Below are 22,322 nucleotides of genomic sequence, written 5' to 3'. Positions count from 1 at the left end.
TTTCCCCTATCTTCTCCCCAACTGCTCCTTCCTCCTCCTGTACCTTTTCTCTCCTCCTCTATTCTTCTCCCCTCCCCTCCCTCTCTTGTCCTCCCCTATGCTCCTCTCATCTCCTCTCTACTGCTCCTTTCTCTCCTCCTCTCCCTCTTCTCCTCCTCATCTCCTCCCCACTTCTCCTCTCTCCTCCTCACCACTTTCCTGTCCTCCCCTCTGCTCCTCTCTCTTCCTCTTATTTCCTCCCCACTGTTCCTCCTCCTCCCTTCCTCTTCTTTGGGTTAATATGAGGGCCCTCTCCCTTTCTTCTGTAGACACCTCGTTTCTTATCTTGTGTGTGTGTGTGTGTGTGTGTGTGTGCGTGTGTGCGTGTGTGTGTGTCTGTCTGTGTGTATGTGTGTGTGTGTGTGTGTGTGTGTGTGTGTGTGTGTGTGTCTGTGTGTCTGTGTGTGTGTGTGTGCGGAGTGTGTGTGTGTGTGTGTGTGTGTGTGTGTGTGTGTGTGTGTGTGTGTGTGTCTGTGTGTGTGTGCGGAGTGTGTGTGTGCGTGTGTGTGTGTGTGTCTGTGTGTGTGTGTGTGTCTGTGTGTGTGTGTGCGGAGTGACAAATCCTCTCCTAAGCCTCATTGTGGTTGGTCGCCCCGCAGGGATTACCCTAATAGCCCGCTAATCATGCTAACCATGCTAATCCACCCATTAAACGGACCCCCGCTAATGGGGATCAGCGGAACCAGACACAGATACACACACACACACACACACATACACACACACACACACACACACACACACACACACACACACACACACACACACACACACACACACACACACACACATATACACAGATACACACACACACACACACACACACAGATACACAGATACATACACACATTCACAGATACACAGATGCACAGATACATACACACTAGGGATGTGCATCTCATCACTGAGGAAGATGCGATACACATCTCGATGCACTGCCAACGATCCGATACATTAAAGATACATAAAAGCAGCTACTAATGCGATACAATACGATTCACCCCTATTGCGATGCAGTACGATTCGACACGATGCGATTCGACACGATGCGATTCAACAAGGTGCGATACAAAATAATGCAATTTTATATTATTCATAATGATTCATTTATTTGTCATACAACAAATCATTAAAAAGGTATCTGACAAAATATAACATGTATATGTAACGTGTGTAAGTGTTCTCTAAATGTCTTATTTTTTTATTTTTAACTGTAGGCCTACCAAGCAGTCACAACACAGTTTGCTTCATCCTAAACATGTGGATCAAATGCCTCACGCAATCAATTTAACTTATTTGCCCTATTTTAAGGTTTTTCTTTAGGTTTTGAGTTGATCCACATGATCAGGATGAAGAAAAAAGTATAATGGAGACTAGCTGCTAGATTTCCTTTTCCAATTTAAGGAAGGCACAGGTAAATTCAAGTAACAAATAGAGAGTTTAGCTACGGTATATGGAGTATATTCTTACCTCTTCCTCCATCATCACCTCTGCTATTATCTTTAAAAATACCATGTCCTTGGTGCCGTGGTCTTCAAAGAAAGCCAGGTCTTTGAAACGTGGTTCAAGCGCCAGTGTTGTGTCTGAACGCGTTCATTGAATGAAAGTTCATGAACTCGTTCATAATTTTGGTGAAAGTGAACTGAACGTAGGGTATTACTGTCTGATTAACGATACTGTGAGCGTGTTCATTCTGGTGTCTGAGAACTGCACGTTCACTCTTTTTAATTTCGTTCAATAAAGTGCTAGATTTCTAGAGACTTCCATGCGAAAAACACCGTTAGTAATAGTCGCTTATCCCACTGTCTATTCCTGTGAGAGCCCCGAAGTTGTGTAGAGGCCGAGAGCGGTATTGCAGACAGATAGTGATTTTAGAAAAGTTATAGACTTCACGAGAAGCAGCCATTAACAGCAGTGGAGATGAGAGCGCGTTTAAGAAACAGTAAGAGAGGTGGAATCTATCTAAATATAAAATGATTGGTCTTGTATTGAGATTATACCGATACAAAAATGTTAGAACCGATGCATCGCGATTCATCTCACATTGTATCCGGTCCACACTTTTTTGATCCGGGCCATCGTATCGTGAACTTTTATGGCGGTGCATCGTGGCGAACCGGTGAATCTTCCCATCCCTAATACACACACACACACACACACACACAGACACACAGATACATACACAGATACAAAATGGTACACGCGCAGGGGTTAAATTGGGATTTTCTATGTGGGGGGGCTCTGATCCAGAGGGACAAATTTCACAAATCTTTTGTGGATTATGCAGTAAATAAATTGCCAAATTAAACAAAAAACACATCACCGTTAAAGTTGTATTAGTATTGATTGATTCACATCCATATGAATGGATGACATGACAAACAAGTGGTGGGAAATGGAAAGTATTTGTTAGTAGGTTACTTTTCTCTAATCACATTTTTTTTATTTAAAAAAAATATTCACAGGGTCAATGCTAAAATACACTACTCACCCAAAAGCCCGATATCCCTAACTTTTTGTGAGTAGTGTATGTTTAAGGACCAATGCATAGCCAGGAGGAAGATTCAGATGATGAGCAACCATCCACAAGCAGTGAAGCAAGCAGCCAACAACTCCAGCATTTTTTATATGTTGCTTAATATGTACTCTGTAGATTTTGAGTGTGTTTGATGAGGTCACATTAAGAGCTGATTCATAGATACAAATACGTTTGAAATTCATCCAGCTAGGAATGAGAAATGTGATTCGGAGATCGCATAGACTAATTGCTAAATCATTTAGAATTAGCAGCATTGTTCTTTTTAACTAGCGCTTGCGAGTTGACACAGCAGGCTATCCCTGCATGTCTAAGGTTAATAATCCTGCTTAATGAAAATGCAAGCCCATATTTAATGATATTAGCCTATTGGTGATGATCGACCTCTTTCAAAATACCGTGCCCCTTTAATTGTGTTTCTCTTACCTCGCCATTCACCTGTCTACTTCGATATGTCTGATGATGACCGATTGACGTTGTGTGTCTGATCGCGAAGGAGGAGCTGCTGCGCAAGTTTCGTGCGCGATATGCCTACTTCTCAAACTTGCTCCAGATGTCTAGGCCAGCCTTTCCCTACCATTATTTAGATTTGTGTTTTAAAACAACATAGATTTGGCAATGCAATAGCAATGGAAAAGTTGTAAATGAGTAGGACAACATTGCTCGTGAATGGACTAGGCAGACTGCCAAAATCGGCTGGAGCTGCTGAGCAGATCTGCTTTGCAGAACTCCAGACCCGGCAGCTTATGTGCCGGGGCTCCGCCCCGGACAGCCCCGGCCCAATTTAACCACTGTACACGCGTACACACACACAAACACATACATACACACACACACACACACACACACACACACATACACACATACACAGATACATGCACAGACACACAACGGTACATAAGCACACACAGATACACACACACACACACACACACACACACACACCAGCAGGTCGCCTGGGAGATATTCCACTCTGGGAACTCCGAGGGAGAGCGAGCATGTTAGTGTGGCAGCGCCTGCACCATGGCAACCACTTTACCCCACCTAGAAACAGGGGCCACGCCCACATGGGCCTTCAGAGGGAGCAGGAGCTGAATCAGGGGTGTGTGTGTGTGTGTTTGTGTGTGGGTGTGTGTGTGTGTGTGGGTGTGTGTGTGTGTGTGTGTGTGTCCTCTGTTATATGTGTGTGTGTGCTCTGTAATATGTGTGTGTGCGTGAATGCACGCACTGTAATGTGTGTGTGTGTGTGTGCACGCGTGCACTGTAATAGGTGAGTGTGTGTGTGTTTGTTTGTGTGTGTATGCTCTGTAGTATGTGTGTGTTTGTGTGTGTATTCTCTGTAGTTTGTGTGTGTGTGCTCTGTAATATGTGTGTGTTTGTGTGTGTTGCTCTGTAGTATGTGTGTGTGTGCTCTGTAATACGTGTGTGTGTGCTGCAGACCCCCGGCTTCGCGCTGGCTCTGGGCGTGGCGGTGCACGGTCTCTCCTCCTGTGGTCATGGGAAGGCCGAGGACATCCAGCCCCGCCTGCTGGCCGCCTGGACCAAGATCCTGCTGGCAGAGGTACGGCCCGTCCAACCCCCAGCACACACTTATAGCCCAACTATACTCAAAACAACATGGATAGTATACTTATAGCCCAACTATACTCAAAACAACATGGATAGTATACTTGTAGCCCAAGTATACTCAAAACAACATGGATAGTATGCTTATAGCCCAACTATACTCAAAACAACATTGATAGTATACTTATAGCCAAAGTACCCTCAAAACAACATGGATAGTATACTTATTGCCTAAGTATACTCAAAACAATATGGATAGTATACTTATAGCCTTAGTATACTCAAAACAACATGGATAGTATACTTATAGCCCAATTATACTCAAAACAACATGGATAGTATACTTGTTAGGCCACCATAGAGTTTGCATATTAGCTTCATAGATAGTTCAGTGATTTGTTAGACTACCATAGAGGTAACATGGAAACATAGATACTTTAGTGCTTTGTTAGACTACCATAGAGGTTACATGGATACATAGATACTTCAGTGCTTTGTTAGACTACCAAAAAGGTTAGTATCTTTTACTCTGTTCACCAAAGCTCTTCACAGGACTGTAATGGATTTCTAGACTTGGACAGAGTTATATGTGGAGCTGAATTAAACTTTGCCTTTGTCATCTTTATATTTTTTCTCTCTCCCTCCCTCCTTCCCCCTCTCTCTCTTTCTTTCGCTCTCTCTTTTTCTGTTGCTCTCCTCTCTCTTTCCCTCTCTTGTTTTCTCTCTTTCTCCTCTCGCCCTCTTCTCTCTCTCTCCCTCTCTCTCTCTCTCTCCTCTCGCCCTCCTCTCTCTCTCTCTCTCTCTCTATCTCTCTCTCCTCTCTCTCTCTTCTCTCGCCCTCCTCTCTCTCTCCCTCTCTCTCTCTATCTCTCTCTCGCCCTCCTCTCTCTCTCTCTCTCTCTCTCTCTCTCTCTCTCTCTCTCTCTCTCTCTCTCTCTCTCTCAGGGTTGTCCCACCATGCAGAGGCTTGCAGCTCTTAATGGTCTGGTGGCTTTGGTTGGATCAGAGGACGCTATCATTCAGGTGAGTTTGTGTGTGTGTGTGTGTGTGTGTGTGTGTGTGTGTGTGTGTGTGTGTGTGTGTGTGTGTGTGTGTGTACAGGCGTGTAGGAATTTCATTATATAATGTATTATATAGTGTAGATAATAATAATGTGATAATGTGTAGATAAATGTATGTAATGTATATGTTGATTTTCCGTCACTGTGCAGAAAGCACTGTATGCTGTGACAGGGTGTTTGATTAACCCTGTTTGAAGCTCATCGGATGCTTGTCGGGGTTGAGTTGGTCTTGGACATCTCGTCTCTCTGGATATGTGTTTAATTTAGTTGGTCTGTGTGTGTTTGATTCATTTGGTCTGAATAGAGTTTCTCTTGATGTATAGTCTATGTCAGGGGTATTCAATTACAAGTCACTGAGGTCCAGTTATTACATTTTGTTCAAGTAGATTTTCATATGGTTTCAACAATACTTATTGTTAATTTCCAATGCAGGAAATTAACTGGGTGCATAACTATCTATTTTACCATAAATAAAAGTAGTCCCAGGCAAAAAAAATTCAAGGCCTTTATTTCAGATTAAAGAACACAGAAACCTCAGAGCAAAATACATTTAAAAAAGTGCAAAGTGGAATAGCTAATTGTTCTCTTAAATAACTTATAAAAACTAAAATGTGCAAACAGAGCATTGACTTAACATTCTCTCATCTTTGTTCTTAAAATATCATATCACTAAATATCGCTTTTTTATGTTGCCCCAAAATCCACGCTACTTTTAAGGAACATTTGTGTGCACGTTGCTGGGCTGTAAATGTATGTGTGATGAGTCGAGTAGACCTGTCATACTGTGCTTTCAGTTCGATTATTTTTCTTGCCCTCAGGTCGGACCTGAGGGGATAACTTTGCTCAAAAGAGCTGTGCTTGGTTTCCTAGTGGCGCTTCACGTTGCCACTTTTAATTAATGCCACGTTTTCGGAACATATGAGGCACACTGGTTTTGTACTGCTCTCCGGAAGAATGAACATATACTTCTCCGTCCATTCATCTTTAAAAGAACGATTTTCCTCGTCTACTTTCCTCTGTCTTTTGGAGCAAGCCATGTTTTTTCCTCATTTAACTCTCTTCCTCTCTACTGCTTGTTACTCTGCTGTGGTGCGCTGTAAACGATTTGATTGGCTCAACTGAGTGAAGCTATTGTCGTATTTATTGGAGTAGCAGCTGCGTGTCAATATAGCCACGTCCGTACAAAAAAAAAATGCTCCATGAAAATTACTTTATCTCGTGAATTTACCACCGGTCACGGGTCCGGACAGAACCATCACTCGGTCCAGATCCGGACCGGGGTCCGCCATTTGGTGATGGCTGGTCTATGTTGTCTTCTTTGATGGATGTTTGATTGAGCTGCTGTATGTTTTCTACTTTGATGGATGTTTGACTGAGCTGGTCTGTCCCTGTCCTCTCTATACTTACACTCATGGTAGGCGTTTGATTGAGTTGGTCTGTGGTGTTCCTCTGGGCATGACAGCTCTGTAATTACGTTCAGACTGGCTGCACCAAACCACTAGGCATCGGTGCCAAGAGGGTTACCATGGTGAGCACCAGTCTAACGGGCACTGCCAACTCACACCTGTGTCAATGCTAGGTTTGTGTGGCCAGTTACATACACACAAAGACACAAATACACACACACACACACACACTCTCACTCACTCACAAACATACACACATATACACACATATACACCCACATAGATAAAAGCACACATCAGATACACACAGAGACCTGAGAAAACACAAACACATGCTTTCACTGATACACACACACGCACACACAAACACACACACACGCTCACACAAACACACACACACACACACACACACACACACACACACACACTTATTTGAAGCCAGGGCAGAGACAGTCTCCTTTTGTGATATTCTCTCTGTGGATATCTCACACCAGCACACACACTCAAATTGAGTAGAGGTGCAGTTGAACACACACACACACACACACACAGATACACACACACACACACACAGATACACACACACAAACTCATACACACACACACACACACACAGATACACACACACACACACACACACACACACTCACACACAGATACACACACACACTGATACACACACACACACACACACTAGAGATGCGCGGTTGGCGGTTGCACCCGCGGACTCCGCGGTTAAACCGCGGATCGGGCGGGTGACGTGACAAAAAATAATATTTTAATTAAATTCGGGCGGGTGGAGGTTTACCCAAGGAAATTCAAAATATCTACACGTTGTTAAATGTCGTTACCTACATCCAAGCACATTTTTAAATAATCAAATTTTCATCAGGCAGTAAATTGGCCTAGTTCCGTGTATGCATACAAAGCAAACAAAGGAAGCAAAAAAGTTCAAATTAAGTGACGACCCCATGTCGCGTCTCTTTGCAACGCCGCAAACCTGCAAGCTATGGGTCAGCTGTCAGTATTGGAAGAAGCCTTAACGTGTCGTAGATGAAACTGCCTGGGTTATTTTGTTTCGTTAGGCTATTTGTTATATTTTAAAACAGCCAGTCATTGTAGCCTATACCACTCGTGGAATAAGGAATTTCAAAGAGCTGATGGAGTGATTTGACTCAGAAGTGACATTGGGCATTGGCAGCGCGAGATGTTCAGAACAACTTAAACTTCTAGCTCAGTAACTTCTAGCTCAGTAACATCACCAGCTAAGAAAGAAGGTAAGAAAAATAGTCGGAAAACTTTGATTTGCAAGGCAAGCAGGCAAGTGTTGGGGTTGTTACAGTATAAAGCCTACAATGCGGTGAAATTTCGGAATTAGGCTAACAGACTCTGCGTTTCCTTCTAAACTAAAAACAAGGCTATATTACCATATTCAAATGGTGTACCAAATTGCGTTTTATTACAATGATAAAAAAGTGTAGGCCTACAGTAGCCTATGGTAAGGTCAGGTTTGCCGATGTGCTTGGCCAGGGGTGCCCAAATACGTCGATCGCGATCGACTGGTCGATCGCAGGGCCAATGAGAGTAGCTCACAGAACTCAGCAGAAAAAAAAAAAAAACGATTTTTTTTTTAAACGGGGAAAAAAAAAAATCGCGTTTTCAGAAAAGCAATTCATCCTATCATATAATGATATTATAATGTGCCCGCTGATTGACGTGTAGACAGGCCAGTCTGCTGGTTGCTAAAAAGTTTGTTACACCATTACCATAACAACCATAATGTATCTACCCGATCTCATAGCCTATACAGACAAGCCCAATTGCTTTCCTTTTACCGCTGCATTTTCGTTTTCGCTGTAGCTCGATTCTCTGTGTAGTAGCCTACAAAAAAAGTTTCAGTTGGAACAGTGAGTTCTAGTATGAGAGTGTGTACTGTGGGCCAAATGCCACTATCTATGTATGTATGTTAAAAGAAAATCCTAGTGTTAAAAAAAGTTACATTTCAATGTGTGGATTTTTTTTATTATAAATGTAGGCTACTAAATTGTATGGGCAATGTAATGACACTGTGTATGAAATCACATGCTGATTAGTAGCCTCTATTGTGGATGTTACTGTTGTTATTTCCAGGGTTGGTATGGAAATTAAACTCAATCTTAAATTAATTCAACTTGTCACTTAAGTGTAAAACCTGTGAAATAGCCCGTATGACACTGTCTGTTCGTTTTGGTATTGTACATTTAAAAAAGACACATAATGTGCGTAGTTAGTAGATCATTCTGACCCAGACACTTAAAAGGTAGATCACCATTCAGAAAAGTGTGGGCACCCCTGTGCTTGGCTATTTTAAAGTTTCTCCCTGTGCATCGATCGGAGACAGACGTCACTTCACTGATAATATTCTGGGGATAGGCTACAACATAGCCAAAATGCTTTCATACTAGGGGCTTTATCCTTTAAATATCTGTGAGGCATTGGATCAGTCTCATTTCAAGAACTTTCTAGCCTCGCGTTAGCAGCGCCTATACCTAAAAACAACAGGCGGATGGCGGGCGGGTGCGGTTTTGAAAATTGGTCCAAAAAATTGGTGCGGATGGATAGCGGCCGGATCATGCGTTTTGTGATGCGGTTGCGGATGAAATAATAGCCCATCCGCGCATCTCTAACACACACACACACACACACACACACACACATACACAGACATAGAGATACACACTTTGGATTATCCTGCAGGCACCGTACTTCAGTCGTGCACATGCATATAAACATTTATACAGAATTACACAGAGTTGTAGAGAGACACCAAGCTACCTTGGTCACACTACATTGTCATTGTCATACACACACACACACACATTGGCTGTCTCCCATTAAAATGCAAATCCCATCATGCTTGGAGAGAAGCCAGGAAGAATCTCCATAGTAACAGAAAGCAGACAGCATTGTGTGTGTGTGTGTGTGTGTGTGTGTGTGTGTGTCTCTGTGTGTTTGTGTGTGTGTTTGTGTGTGTGTGTGTGTGTGTGTGTGTGTGTGTGTGTGTGTGAGTGTCTGTGTATTAGACTGGATGTGTGTGTGTGTGTGTGTTTGTGTCTGAGAGAGGGGACACCCTGTATACATCTCCTACTGCTGTAGTATGGCTCAGCCCCATAACCACTGCCAATAGTGGCAGTCTCACTACTGACAGAACCCTGTGAGTGTGTGTGTGTGTGCACGTGTGTGTGTGTGTGTGTGTGTGTGTGCTGGTGTAAGAGCCAACACAGGTGTTGTGTGTGATGACACATTCAGTGTTTATTTTGGAGGTCTGTTATTGGGTTGGAGAGCACAGTAGATGAGTCTTCTACAGGTGCTTGCACACACACACACGGTCTCTGCACACACACACACACACACGCGGTCTCTGCACACACACACACACACACGGTCTCTGCACAAACACACACACACACAATCTCTGCGCACACACACAAGACATCAGCACAAACACACAATCTCTGCGCACACACACACGATATATATGCACAAACACACAATCTCTGCGCACACACACACGATATATGCACAAACACACAATCTCTGCATACACACACAATCTCTGCACACACACTCATGATATCTGCACAACCACACAATCTCTGCACACACACGATCTCTGGACACAAACACAATCTCTGCACATACACATGATCTCTCCCGAAAACACACAATCTCTGCACACACACACACACACACAATGTGCTTGGCTGTTAGCACTGGGTAAAGTCTATTGTGGTTGCTGCTTCCTAATGGAGTGCCTATAAGTTCATTGGCGGTCTACCACAGGGGGGCACTATTGGGCTTGCGTGCTTGCGTGCGTGCGTGCGTGCGCGCGTGTGTGTGCGTGTGTTTAGGGGTGTATTTGGTAAATATTCCCTTCTCTTCTCCAGCTGAGGAGTGAGCAGGAGCAGTCCTCACAGCAGCAGAGCCGACTCAACGAGGTCATAAGATCCATCACACAGGTAACACACACAAAACATACACAGGTAACACACACACACACACACATACACACATACACTAATAAAACACATACACACGTAACACAGACACACAGGTAAAACACACATACACATGCACAGGTAAAACACACACACACACAGGCCAAATACACACACACACACATACACTAATAAAGCACACACACATACACAGGTAAAACACACACATACACAGGTAGAACACAGATACACAGGTAAAACACACACACACACACACACACACAGGTAGAACACACATACACTAATAAAACACACACTCATACACAGGTAACACACACACACACACACACACACAGGTGAAACACACTCACTACAGGTAAAAAGTTCACCCCGTCTCATCCTCTCTCTCTTCCTCGCGTCCTGTCAGGTGATCTCCTTCTCTGGCGCGATTGGGCTGCAGTCAAATGGGGCGTGTCTGGTGGGTCACCTGCACCTGGCCCACATGTCCTCCAGCCACACCCGCACCGCAGGTGAGACTGCAAAAACTACAAATCCCAGAATGCATCAGCAAACTAGGCTCCTCATCACTGCTGCCGATGTGGACGTTTCTAAGGAACTACAGTCGGTATGGGTAACAGCATAACCTTGCCCTAGATGCAGTTGAGCTGAAATGTTGACCTCTCCCTCCCTTTCTTTCCCTCCCTCTCTTTCTCCCTCTCTCTCTCTCTTTCGCTCTCTCTCTTCCTCTCTCTCTCTCTCTCTCTCTCTCTCACTCCCCTCTCCAGTTCCCCAGGATTTCAGCTACTTGCCTGAGAAGAGTGTGATTAGAGCTGCAGTGGACTACCTCACAGAGGCGGGAAAGAAAGGTTGGCCTTCCTCATTCTACTCTCATCCCACTGCTTTAAAGCGACCACACCTGTTTAGTTAGGTCCATAACTGCCTGTTTAGTCAGGTCCATTAATGTCTGTTTAGTTAGGTCCTGAACTGCCTGTTTAGTCAGGTCCATAACTGCCTGTTTAGTCAGGTCCATTAATGCCTGTGACTGCAGGGCTTGACACTAACTTTTGGGCTTAGGAGCACTGTGCTCCTAACCCAGAAAAATTGGGAGCACCAGCAAATATCTAGGCGCACCACTATAAAAAAAGTTGGCCAAACCAAGTAATACTACTATTGATCAATGTTAACAACCTGGAATAACATGTTTGAACAGATTATAAAAGGAAAGGCATGACCTTGCTAAGGCCTACATTGATAGGTGGAAAAGAATTGCATGGTATTTTAGGTGATTTAGATCAGGGGTTCCCAACCTTTTCGACTTTTCGTATTCGTAACAGGTCAGGGCCCAACAGACACTCCGCTTATTTTAGTTTATCTATATTCCATTAGGCTAATTTAATCTATAATCCATTAATTCTAATTAATAAGCGAACATCAGCACCTGCTACAGGTGGAAGCCTAGAAATGAATAAAAGAAAATCGATTGTTCCGAAAGTAAACAAAGTTGCGTTACCTGCGTTAAAATATTTTATCGCATTAAGCCCGTCTACAATAATATCATAGATTAACGCATTAACGTTGATAGTCCAAATGAATATGGTTGTCAAGTAAAAATCAGTTCTTCTTGGAAAATTAGTGGGGGGAAAAAACACCCTGAAACCCGCAATTTTTGCCTATTTCTATAGGCGCACGCGTGCGACTGTGATTTCAAAACAAGTCGCACGGCCAAAATTCCAGTCGCATATGCGACCAGATCAGTCGCACTGGCAAGCCCTGCTGTGACTAGACATCGCCAGCACAGAGTGAGTTCATGTATCAGCTACCTGCTCGCAGACTAATATGTGTGGGGGCGTAGTGCATCAAGTGTATATAGAGTAGAGTAGAGTAGAGTAGAGTAGAGTAGAATAGAACAGACGTGAGTAGAGTAGGGTAAAAACAGAGTAGAGTAGAGTAGAGTAGGGTAGGGTAGAGTAGGGTAGAGTAGAGTAGAGTAGTGCTTTCTGAAGGGATGATCGATGCTGTGTATAGCTGAATGTATATGATGTCTGCAGCTGAATGTATCTGATGTCTGTAGCTGAATGTATATGATGTCTGTAGCTGAATGTATATGATTGTATTTAGCCTAATGTATATGATGTCTGCAGCTGAATGCATATGATGTATGTAGCCTAATGTATATGATGTCTGCAGCTGAATGCATATGATGTATGTAGCCTAATGTATATGATGTCTGCAGCTGAATGTATATGTACCTGCTGACACTGTGCTGCTGTGTCTGCTGTAGGTCCTGAGGTCATGACCCCTGAGCCGGTGAAGGTAGCTCTGGGCTCGCTGGCAGCGGTGGGCACGACCGTCCAGTACCCGCCCATCAACTGGAATGTCTTCCTCTCACCCCTCATGAGGCTTAACTTCGGTAAAGTTACTTTTCTAAAAAGGCAACTAGTTTCTTAGTTGTTTGCAGATCATTCAGCTAACCTCTTGACACTTTGCTTATCACTCAACTAGCCTCTTAGTGCTACATCATTCAGCCAAAGGCTTAGTGCTACCCCATTAAGCCCATAGATATCTATAATAAAGGCTAGATATCCTGCCTGCGTTTCTGGCCGACGGAGTCGAATGTCCGCACATTTCGGCCATTTTGAGGACAGTATAGCTCACTCCCCCTTAACATTGTGTTGGTAGTGGTACTTTTTAAATAACCAGAACTTGCTCAATTTTCAACCGATTTTCAAACGGGTTGGTTTGTTATAAACGTAAGGTATTTCTTATGGCACTACATACTTATGAAGAATTATAAACATGGGTTTTCATATGAAAATAACATTGACAGGTCTCTGACAGGTCTCGTTTCAAGGGAGTGTTCAATAGAGCAGGTTGCACAAAATTCTGGCATCTTCATTGGCAATAAAGTCAGCAATTTCCTGTCGAAATCATAATGTAAGATGTTTAACAAACCAACCCGATTGGAAATCATGTGCAACTTCAGTTTTATTATGTGCAACTTAAGTTATATTGAAAAGAAAGAACAATTACTCGCCAATTGATGTAAAATGACTGATACACAATAGCCCTGATACACAATTAAGCTGCACATTTCAACATGTTCAAGCATCCAGAATTATTACCAAGGTAATGACGATTGTAAATCAAGTCATTTGTAAATCCGTCAAATTTTCCGCGAGATAAGAGTGTAAACGATTGTAAAGATCACTGACGTTACCTAACGTACCACTGATCCCTACCGGAAGCATACTGTCCTCAAAATGGCCTCCTGTGCGGACATTCAAGAGTCCGCCATAATCCATCTAGCCTTTATCTAAGATATCTATGATTAAGCCTGCCTCACAGTGCTAACTCAGCTAGCCTCTTAGCTCCTCTCAGTGCTCACTCAGCTAGCTTCTTAGCTCCTCTCTAATCACTCAGCTAGCCTCTTAGCTCCTCTCTTATCACTCAGCTAGCCTCTTAGCTCCAGTCCTTCAGCTAGCTTCTTAGCTCCTCTCTAATCACTCAGCTAGCCTCTTAGCTCCTCTCTAGTCCTTCAGCTAGCTTCTTAGCTACTCTCTTATCACTCAGCTAGCCTCTTAGCTCCTCTCTAATTACTCAGCTACCCTCTTAGCTCCTCTCAAATTACTCAGCTAGCCTCTTAGCTCCTCTCTAATTACTCAGTTAGCCTCTTAGCTCCTCTCATATCACTCAGCTAGCCTCTTAGCTCCTCTCTAATCACTCAGCTAGCCTCTTAGCTCCTCTCTAATTACTCAGTTAGCCTCTTAGCTCCTCTCATATCACTCAGCTAGCCTCTTAGCTCCTCTCTAATCACTCAGCTAGCCTCTTAGCTCCTCTCTAGTCCTTCAGCTAGCCTCTTAGCCTGTACAGTTTTGATCTCTCTAAAACACAAGTCTGCCCCCTGCAGGTGAGGAGGTGCAACACCACTGCATAGAGCTGGCTGCCAGCCAAGCCCAGTCTTCCCAGAGTGCATCACTCTTCCTGGGGGTGTGGCTGGCCCCTCCCCTTGTCCACAGTTTGAGTGTAAGCCATCCTGTTTTCCTTTTTTCATTTTGGACCCTGTATCCACGATCTTGTTAGTCCTTTTCTGAATCCTGTATCCGATGTTTCTGTCCCCTTATTCACCTGTCCCACCTGCCCTCTCTCGTCATCAGGGGCGTACGCGTGCTCACCTGTATGAGTGTGTCGGCAGCTGGATGCGTCACGTGACCGATGACAAGCTGCAGGTGTACGTGGACACGCTGGGGGTGCAGCAGTTCACCCCTGACCTTCGACCCCAGCGCCTGACCTTGTGCCGGGCCGTCCTGAGTGGCCTGGCATCAGCCATGGCACTGCCCAACCCGCCCCAGGCCTGCTGGGCCACCCTCTGCTCTGTCACCGAGAAGATATACACACTCCTGCCCTGCCACATACAGGTGTGTGTGTGTGTGTGTGTGTGTGTGTGTGTGTGTGAGGAGATATACACACTCCTGCTCTGCCACATACAGGTGTGTGTTTGTGTGTGTGTGCATGTGTGCCTGGTGGATTTGTTTGCATATGTGTGTGCTTGCTTTATCATATGTGTGTGTGTGTGTGTGTGTGTGTGTGTGAGGAGATATACACACTCCTGCCCTGCCACATACAGGTGTTTGTGTGTGTGTGTGTGTGTGTGTGTGAGGAGAGATATACACACTCCTGCTCTGCCACATACTGGTGTGTGTCTGTGTGTGTGTGTGTGTGTGTTTGCATGTGGTGTTACTGGTGTGTTTGTTTGCATTTTTGTATGTTTGCTTTATCGTGTGTGTGTGTGTGTGTGTGTACACGTGCCTAATTGGTATGATAGACATACGTTTCTCATAACCCTGACGGTTGGTTATTTGTGAAAGCTGAGTTCTGATTGGACGTCTCTCTAGGATGCTGATGTGGAGCTGTATGAGGGCGTGGCTAAATGCCTGTCTGAGATGAGTGACTCTGAGATTGACAGGATCGCCACAGTCACAGAGGTACACACACACCCTGACACATAAACTTACACACACACACACACACACACACACACACACACACACACACAAATGCTGCATATCTCTGCCTTAACAGTAGCAACTGACTCTGTACCAGTTTTGAGTGCTGACTGCTCCTTGCTCTCTGTCGCCTCCTGCAGGCCAGTGTGGAGAAGGCACCCTTCACTCTGGCCCTCCTGGCCTCGCAGGGGCGGGTGCCACTCCTGGGCCTCAACGATGTCATCAACGCCACCCTCAGGCTGGCCAATAAGGACAGAGTGGGCTGGCTGCTGCTGCAGTGCCTCTACCAATCACGGTTTGCCTCAGGCCCCAACACAGGTGAGCCAGCCAATCAGATGTCACGCTCACATGCTGTCCCACGGTCGAGGCAGGGGCCGCACAGTCATGAAAAACCAGGAAGAGTTATGGAACTTGAAATTAGCACTTTCTAGGACTGGAAAAGTTTTGGAAAAATGTATAAAGCCAGAAAGTATTGGAAAAGTCACTGGAATGTGCTTCACAAATACCTGTCCATTAGAGTATATGCAGGTGAGTGAAGTTTGATAGATACAAATCTATGTTGGTTTAACAATACGTAATGATCAGGCAGATCAGTCACATGGCTGGGATGAAGTTAGCACTCACCTGACATTCACCTCATAGCTTGATCTCCATCTCATTAAAAGTGAAATAACCCACTTGTACATTAGGTTATCCTGCCTTGTATTCAGTTGTGAACGTAAAAATAATGCTCTGTGTTGACCTGTGTGTGTGTGTGTGTGTGTGCACGTGTGTGTGTGTATATGGTTGTGTGTGTGTGAAATTTGTGACTGTGTGTATGCTGTGCATGCTATGTATGTGTGCATTTGCTGGCTGTGTGCTCTGTGTTTACCTGTGTGTGTGTGTGTGTGTGTGTGTGTGTGTGTGTGTGTGTGTGTGTCTGTCTGTCTGTCTGTCTGTCTGTCTGTCTGTCTGTCTGTCTGTCTGTGTGTGTGCTCTGTGTTTACCTGTGTGTGTGTCTGCAGGTGTAGCTAAGCGTATTGAGTGGCTTTTGGAGTTAATGGGCCACATCCGGAATGTAGCGTACGGAGCTACAACAGTAAAATGTGACAGCATCACAGAGGTATTTTACACACACACACACTCACACACACACACACACACACACACACACATTCAGACTCTCTCTCACACACACACATACAAACACACAATACACACTCGCTTACATAATTCGTAGGCATATTATTGTTCACAAAATACACACACACAAGTACTCTTTTACATTATACATATACAGAATCCATTAGACTTGTAAAGACATGTTTGTGTACACAGGAACACAAAAATGCTCTTATGCACTGTTTGTGTGTGTGTGTGTGTGTGTGTGTGTGTGTGTGTGTGTGTGTGTGTGTGTGTGTGTGTGTGTGTGTGTGCGTGTGTGTGTGTGTGTGTGCACATCCACATTCATTGCACGAACAACATGCACACAGTTATGAACCCTTACTGCACACACATACACACACACACACACACACACTCATTCACTCAGGGATGGCGTTCCTCATCCTTCTGGAATGCTGTGGTCTGTTTAACATGTAGAAGCAGCTGTTTGAGTGTGTGTGTGTGTGTGTGTGTGTGTGTGAAAGAGGGGGGGAGAGAGAGATGAGAGTGCATCAGATTGGATGTTGTTCTCTTCCCCCTGGTTTTCCCTGACTTGTTATTCCCTTGAGGGTAGAAATGTGTGTGTGTGTTAGAGTTCTGGGCAGGAATGTGTGTGTGTTGGACTTCTGGGCAGAAGTGTGTGTGTGTGTGTTAGAGTTCTGGGCAGAGGTGTGTGTGTGTTGGACTCCTGGGCAGAAGTGTGTGTGTGTGTGTGTTAGAGTTCTGGGCAGAGGTGTGTGTGTGTTGGACTCCTGGGCATAAGTGTGTGTGCTTGAGTTCTGTTGACGTTAACAATTCTGTAACCTCACCTTCCCTGGTCAAACTGATCCTAAGTGCACTTCAAGTGGACAACAAGAACAGAGAGTGTATCATGTGAATTTGTAGAAGAGCTTAAAAATTATTCAGTTATGAAGACTCAGTTTCCCATGGTCCATTGCAGGCTACAGACTTCCTGTTTGGAGTGTTCTCGGCAGCCGTGGTGTCGTGGGCCGACCTCTCCATGCCCCTGTTGCTGGGGGTCAGGGCCCAGTGGTTTCCATGGAAGCAGAGTGCGGTACAAGCAGGTTTGCCCCATGCACTCTATGGCGCCCCCTCTGCCCAGGAGCATGTACTGCAGCTGTGTCAGATGGCGCTGCCACACTGCATGCCACAGCTGCTGGGAAAAGAGCCCTGGAAGGCCCAGTCTCAGAAGGTAACGCAAACACACACACACACACACACACACACACTGCAGGGTCAGAATATAAACACACACTGCTTACTTGCTCTACTTACACAGAGTATGCAGGAAGCAAAGCGAATACTTGTAGGAGGTCATAAAAAAGTGTATACTTGTAGATGGTCATAAAAAAGCGTATATTTGTAGGTCATAAAAAGCGTGTACTTGTAGAAGGTCATAAAAAGCGTGTACTTGTAGAAGGTCATAAAAAGCTTGTACTTGTAGAAGGTCGTAAAAAGCGTATACTTGTTGAAGGTCGTAAAAAGCGTATACTTGTTGAAGGTCATAAAAAGCGTACACTTGCAGAAGGTTATAAAAAGTGTGTTATTGTAGGTCAAAGCATCCTTGTGGAGCTCAGGTATTTAGTGACCAACTCCTGTGCTTGTTGTAGTTCATAGATTGGCTCTTCAGCATGGCAGAGGCTCCAGCAACCGGCCTATCAGATCACACCATCTTCAGTGCCAAAGGTGAGGCCCCGCCCCTGCTACCGCCTCAGGGAAACCCCTCCCTTATCCAACTCCACACCAGCCTCTAAAACACACCACCTCTGAGTGTGAGTGTGTGTGTGAGTGTGTGTGTGTTCAGATCTTAAAAAAGGCTTTTAAACACGCCACTTCTACTGTAACACATGATTACAGGGGCCTTGGGGATGACTGAGAGATACATTATAGAGATGTGTGTGTGTGTGTGTTTTAGAATTGTATGAGGGGTTGTGTGTTTTCCAAAGGCGTGTGTGTGTGTGTGTATGAGAGCGACATTAATGATGTATAATTGTGTGAGTGTGTAAGTGTGATTGTGTGTGTGTGTGTGTGTGTGTGTTCAGATCTCTGATGCCCATCTGTCTTCCTGCAGCTGCTCTCCTGTCTCTAAAAGGCACCCCAGAGTTCAAGAAGAAGGGTGTATGGACCAGAGCATACGGCTGGTGACACACACACACACACCAACTTCATAAGCATACAAATTCACCAAGTATTTTTATCCTTATATGGATCATGTCCTGCAGGAGACACACACACACACACACACACACACACACACCACTTACTTGCCGTCCAGCTTGCTTGGCCTTTGGCGTGAGTCTTCACTTCCTCCTGCTGCGGTTCTGTTTGTGAACAAACCCGTCATCGGTCTGTCCCTGATGCTGCTGACCCTTTCACCGGGCCACACGTCTGTCCTGTGGGCTCAGTACTGACCTGTGGAGTTCCATTCTGTCCCGTGGGCTCAGTCAGTACTGACCTGTGGAGTCCCATTCTGTTCTGTGGGCTCAGTACTGACCTGTGGAGTTCCATTCTGTTCTGTGGGCTCAGTACTGACCTGTGGAGTTCCATTCTGTTCTGTGGGCTCAGTACTGACCTGTGGAGTTCCATTCTGTCCCGTGGGCTCAGTCAGTACTGACCTGTGGAGTCCCATTCTGTTCTGTGGGCTCAGTACTGACCTGTGGAGTTCCATTCTGTCCCGTGGGCTCAGTCAGTACTGACCTGTGGAGTTCCATTCTGTCCTGTGGGCTCAGTACTGACCTGTGGAGTTCCATTCTGTCCCGTGGGCTCAGTCAGTACTGACCTGTGGAGTTCCATTCTGTCCCGTGGGCTCAGTCAGTACTGACCTGTGGAGTCCCATTCTGTTCTGTGGGCTCAGTACTGACCTGTGGAGTTCCATTCTGTCCCGTGGGCTCAGTCAGTACTGACCTGTGGAGTTCCATTCTGTCCCGTGGGCTCAGTACTGACCTGTGGAGTCCCATTCTGTCCCGTGGGCTCAGTACTGACATGTGGAGTTCCATTCTGTCCCGTGGGCTCAGTCAGTACTGACCTGTGGAGTTCCATTCTGTCCCGTGGGCTCAGTCAGTACTGACCTGTGGAGTTCCATTCTGTTCTGTGGGCTCAGTCAGTACTGACCTGTGGAGTTCCATTCTGTTCTGTGGGCTCAGTACTGACCTGTGGAGCCAATGGAGAAGCGTAGCACGGTCCTGCAGCTCTCTGCCCTCCGGCCCATACCACTCCGATGTCATTACACACACACACACACACACACACACACACACACACACACACACACAGAGGCCTTTACCACACCAGTGTCATTCCACACCCCCACACACACACACAGAGATGTCCTTAACCAAAGCTTTCTAGGGCGGCCCATGAGGACTTGAAGGACTCTGTGCTAAATGTATGTTGTGTCCTGAGCATTCCCTTTGGCCTATGTTTGACTGACACAAGAATAAAATAATGCCTGTAAAACCATCGGGCAGCCTGTTTGTGTGTGTGTGTGTGTGTGTGTGTGTATGTGTGTGTGTGTGAGAGAGAGAGGGGGGGGGATGGAGTTATATAAGCCTGCTTTGGATCTGGCCTTTCTTAATAACCATTAAAACACACACACACACACACACACAGGTAGATGATTGAAATATCTGGAAATATTTTGTGATCTTTTAATGGAAAGCATGAACCATAGCATAGCATTGAAAGCATGAGATATAATACATTTCTCAAACACAATCCATTTGTCTTTTTTGAAATGATGATACCAATACAGAATGGAAAACCACAACACACACACACACAAACATACCCCCACACACACATACACACACACACAAACATACCCACACACACACATACACACACACACACACACATACCCACACAGACTTTCCAAAGGGACAAGTACTTATCACCACCAGAACAGTGTTGCCACCCAGAGGCAGACACATACTGTGGGGAATACAGCGGGTAATACTGAGGGTATCAGGGTGCATGGGACTAATATTAAAACAAATCATGATAGACCACAGGAAGTTACAGAAGAACAGCCTTCACTGGAGGGGGTTTGAGCCCTTACTTGGTCCCCCGAAAAAAATGAGAGCTGAACACAGGGGTTGTTGCCCTTTTTGGTCGTCCGACTTGGTCCCAGGCTATAGTATTGTAAAGCAGAAGTAACCTAGTTGTTCAGCGATTACACCTGTTCCTACATTGAGGAAGTGACACTCCATCATGTCGAGGGGGATTCGACCCTGTACCTCACAGTTGGCTCTCGCTACACTGACACTGCACCACTGGCTCGGTCACACCAACTCAACCCGACACAGCCCCTAAATTCTTCTCAAGCACCAAAAACGGAAAAAGTTATATATAAGATGAGGGTTACACAGTGTCACACAGTGAGTGTGTTAACGATCCACGGTGAATGAGTGAGTTAACTACCGCAATAAAGTCCAACATGGAACTATTAGGTTTTTATATTTCTACTACTGTTGTTCAGAGATTGCCACAATTCCTCCGTTGTAAGACATGAAACTTCATCATCTCAGGGGAGGTTTGAACCCTTTACCTGTACCTTGCCTACCTGGCCCTCTCTACCCTCACTGTGCCTGCACCTGCACTTTACCACTGCACCACCAAGTCTGACAGCAGCCACTCCTCTGATGCGGCACATGGCTGCGTGAAGACAAACACAAGATGTCAACAGATTCCTCAGAAGTCTCCATTCCGGCTCTTCACACCGAAGCTAATGCTAATAAGCTATTGGCCATATTCATGCATTGGTGGAATGGCATGTGATGGCCTGTGATTGGCTGTGATGACATGTAATACCTGTGATGTCATGTGATACCTGTGATGTCATGTGATGACCTGTGATGACCTGTGATGACATGTGATGACCTGCCAATATCAAACTGGCGTCTTGGCACCTAAAGGGTTCCACTCCACCTGGAAGTAAACCAATCACTTTCAGTGTGTGAGTGAAACAGAGCCACATCCTCTTCATTTAGAAGGAACCGATTATTAGACTACCAGAAGCTCATGAACTGAATTATGCTGAATAATGCTGCATTGCCGATATATGATTTATAGCATCTGGGGCAGTGGCTGGGGCAGTACAGGGGCAGAGGGTGGGGCTTGACCCATCAGTAGTTCCAGAGGAGGAGTGGGAAAATAGTACACACACACACACACACATTCACAAAGACATGCATGCCTGACGCACACACGCACATACACACGCACACACATAAAACGCAAAGAGCATGGGCCTGTCATAAAAAAAAATGTCTGCCTAGCTTGCGCACTAATCCAGTGCTATGCCAGGTCAACAATGGTCTCCATGGAGACGGTTACTTCAGAGCAGTTCCTCCCTTCACATCCACTCAGTCCACTGGTCCTCCAGACACCCCTCACAGGAAGTCAGAGGTCAGAGAAGACCATGCAGTGATGTCACTTCCTCTTGAGCTTCTTGTTCCAGCAGTCCAGTTGCTGTTTCCTTTCCTTCAGCAGAAGCCACACCGTCACCATGGCAGCTGGAGACACACACACACACACACACACACACACACACACACAGAACATGTAACAGAGCCCCTGGCAAACACTTTACC

At 45.2% G+C, this 22,322-nt stretch overlaps 2 protein-coding genes across 2 annotated transcripts in view; one reads left to right on the top strand and one right to left on the bottom strand.

The window, feature by feature from the left end:
- Positions 1–19,951, top strand: part of focad (focadhesin) — a 73,558-nt gene extending 53,607 nt beyond the window's left edge. Inside the window, exons 31-44 of the mRNA XM_080859963.1 lie at positions 4,014–4,136; positions 5,087–5,164; positions 10,535–10,606; positions 11,013–11,115; positions 11,371–11,451; positions 12,867–12,995; positions 14,493–14,608; positions 14,740–15,000; positions 15,478–15,567; positions 15,729–15,906; positions 16,593–16,690; positions 17,672–17,923; positions 18,342–18,417; positions 18,803–19,951. Of these exons, the coding sequence (XP_080716089.1) occupies positions 4,014–4,136; positions 5,087–5,164; positions 10,535–10,606; positions 11,013–11,115; positions 11,371–11,451; positions 12,867–12,995; positions 14,493–14,608; positions 14,740–15,000; positions 15,478–15,567; positions 15,729–15,906; positions 16,593–16,690; positions 17,672–17,923; positions 18,342–18,417; positions 18,803–18,876 (1,731 nt within the window). The 3' untranslated portion in view covers positions 18,877–19,951. The remainder of the gene's footprint in view (positions 1–4,013; positions 4,137–5,086; positions 5,165–10,534; positions 10,607–11,012; positions 11,116–11,370; positions 11,452–12,866; positions 12,996–14,492; positions 14,609–14,739; positions 15,001–15,477; positions 15,568–15,728; positions 15,907–16,592; positions 16,691–17,671; positions 17,924–18,341; positions 18,418–18,802) is intronic.
- Positions 19,952–21,651: 1,700 nt separating this feature from the next.
- Positions 21,652–22,322, bottom strand: part of hacd4 (3-hydroxyacyl-CoA dehydratase 4) — a 9,390-nt gene continuing 8,719 nt past the window's right edge. Inside the window, exon 7 of the mRNA XM_080859876.1 lies at positions 21,652–22,244. Coding sequence (XP_080716002.1) covers positions 22,162–22,244 — 83 coding nt within the window. The 3' untranslated portion in view covers positions 21,652–22,161. The remainder of the gene's footprint in view (positions 22,245–22,322) is intronic.

This window comes from Sprattus sprattus (assembly GCF_963457725.1).
Source record: "Sprattus sprattus genome assembly, chromosome: 21".
Taxonomy (NCBI): domain Eukaryota; kingdom Metazoa; phylum Chordata; class Actinopteri; order Clupeiformes; family Clupeidae; genus Sprattus; species Sprattus sprattus.
Note: the sequence above shows the minus strand (reverse complement) of the source record. Positions and strands in the feature narration are given on the sequence as shown.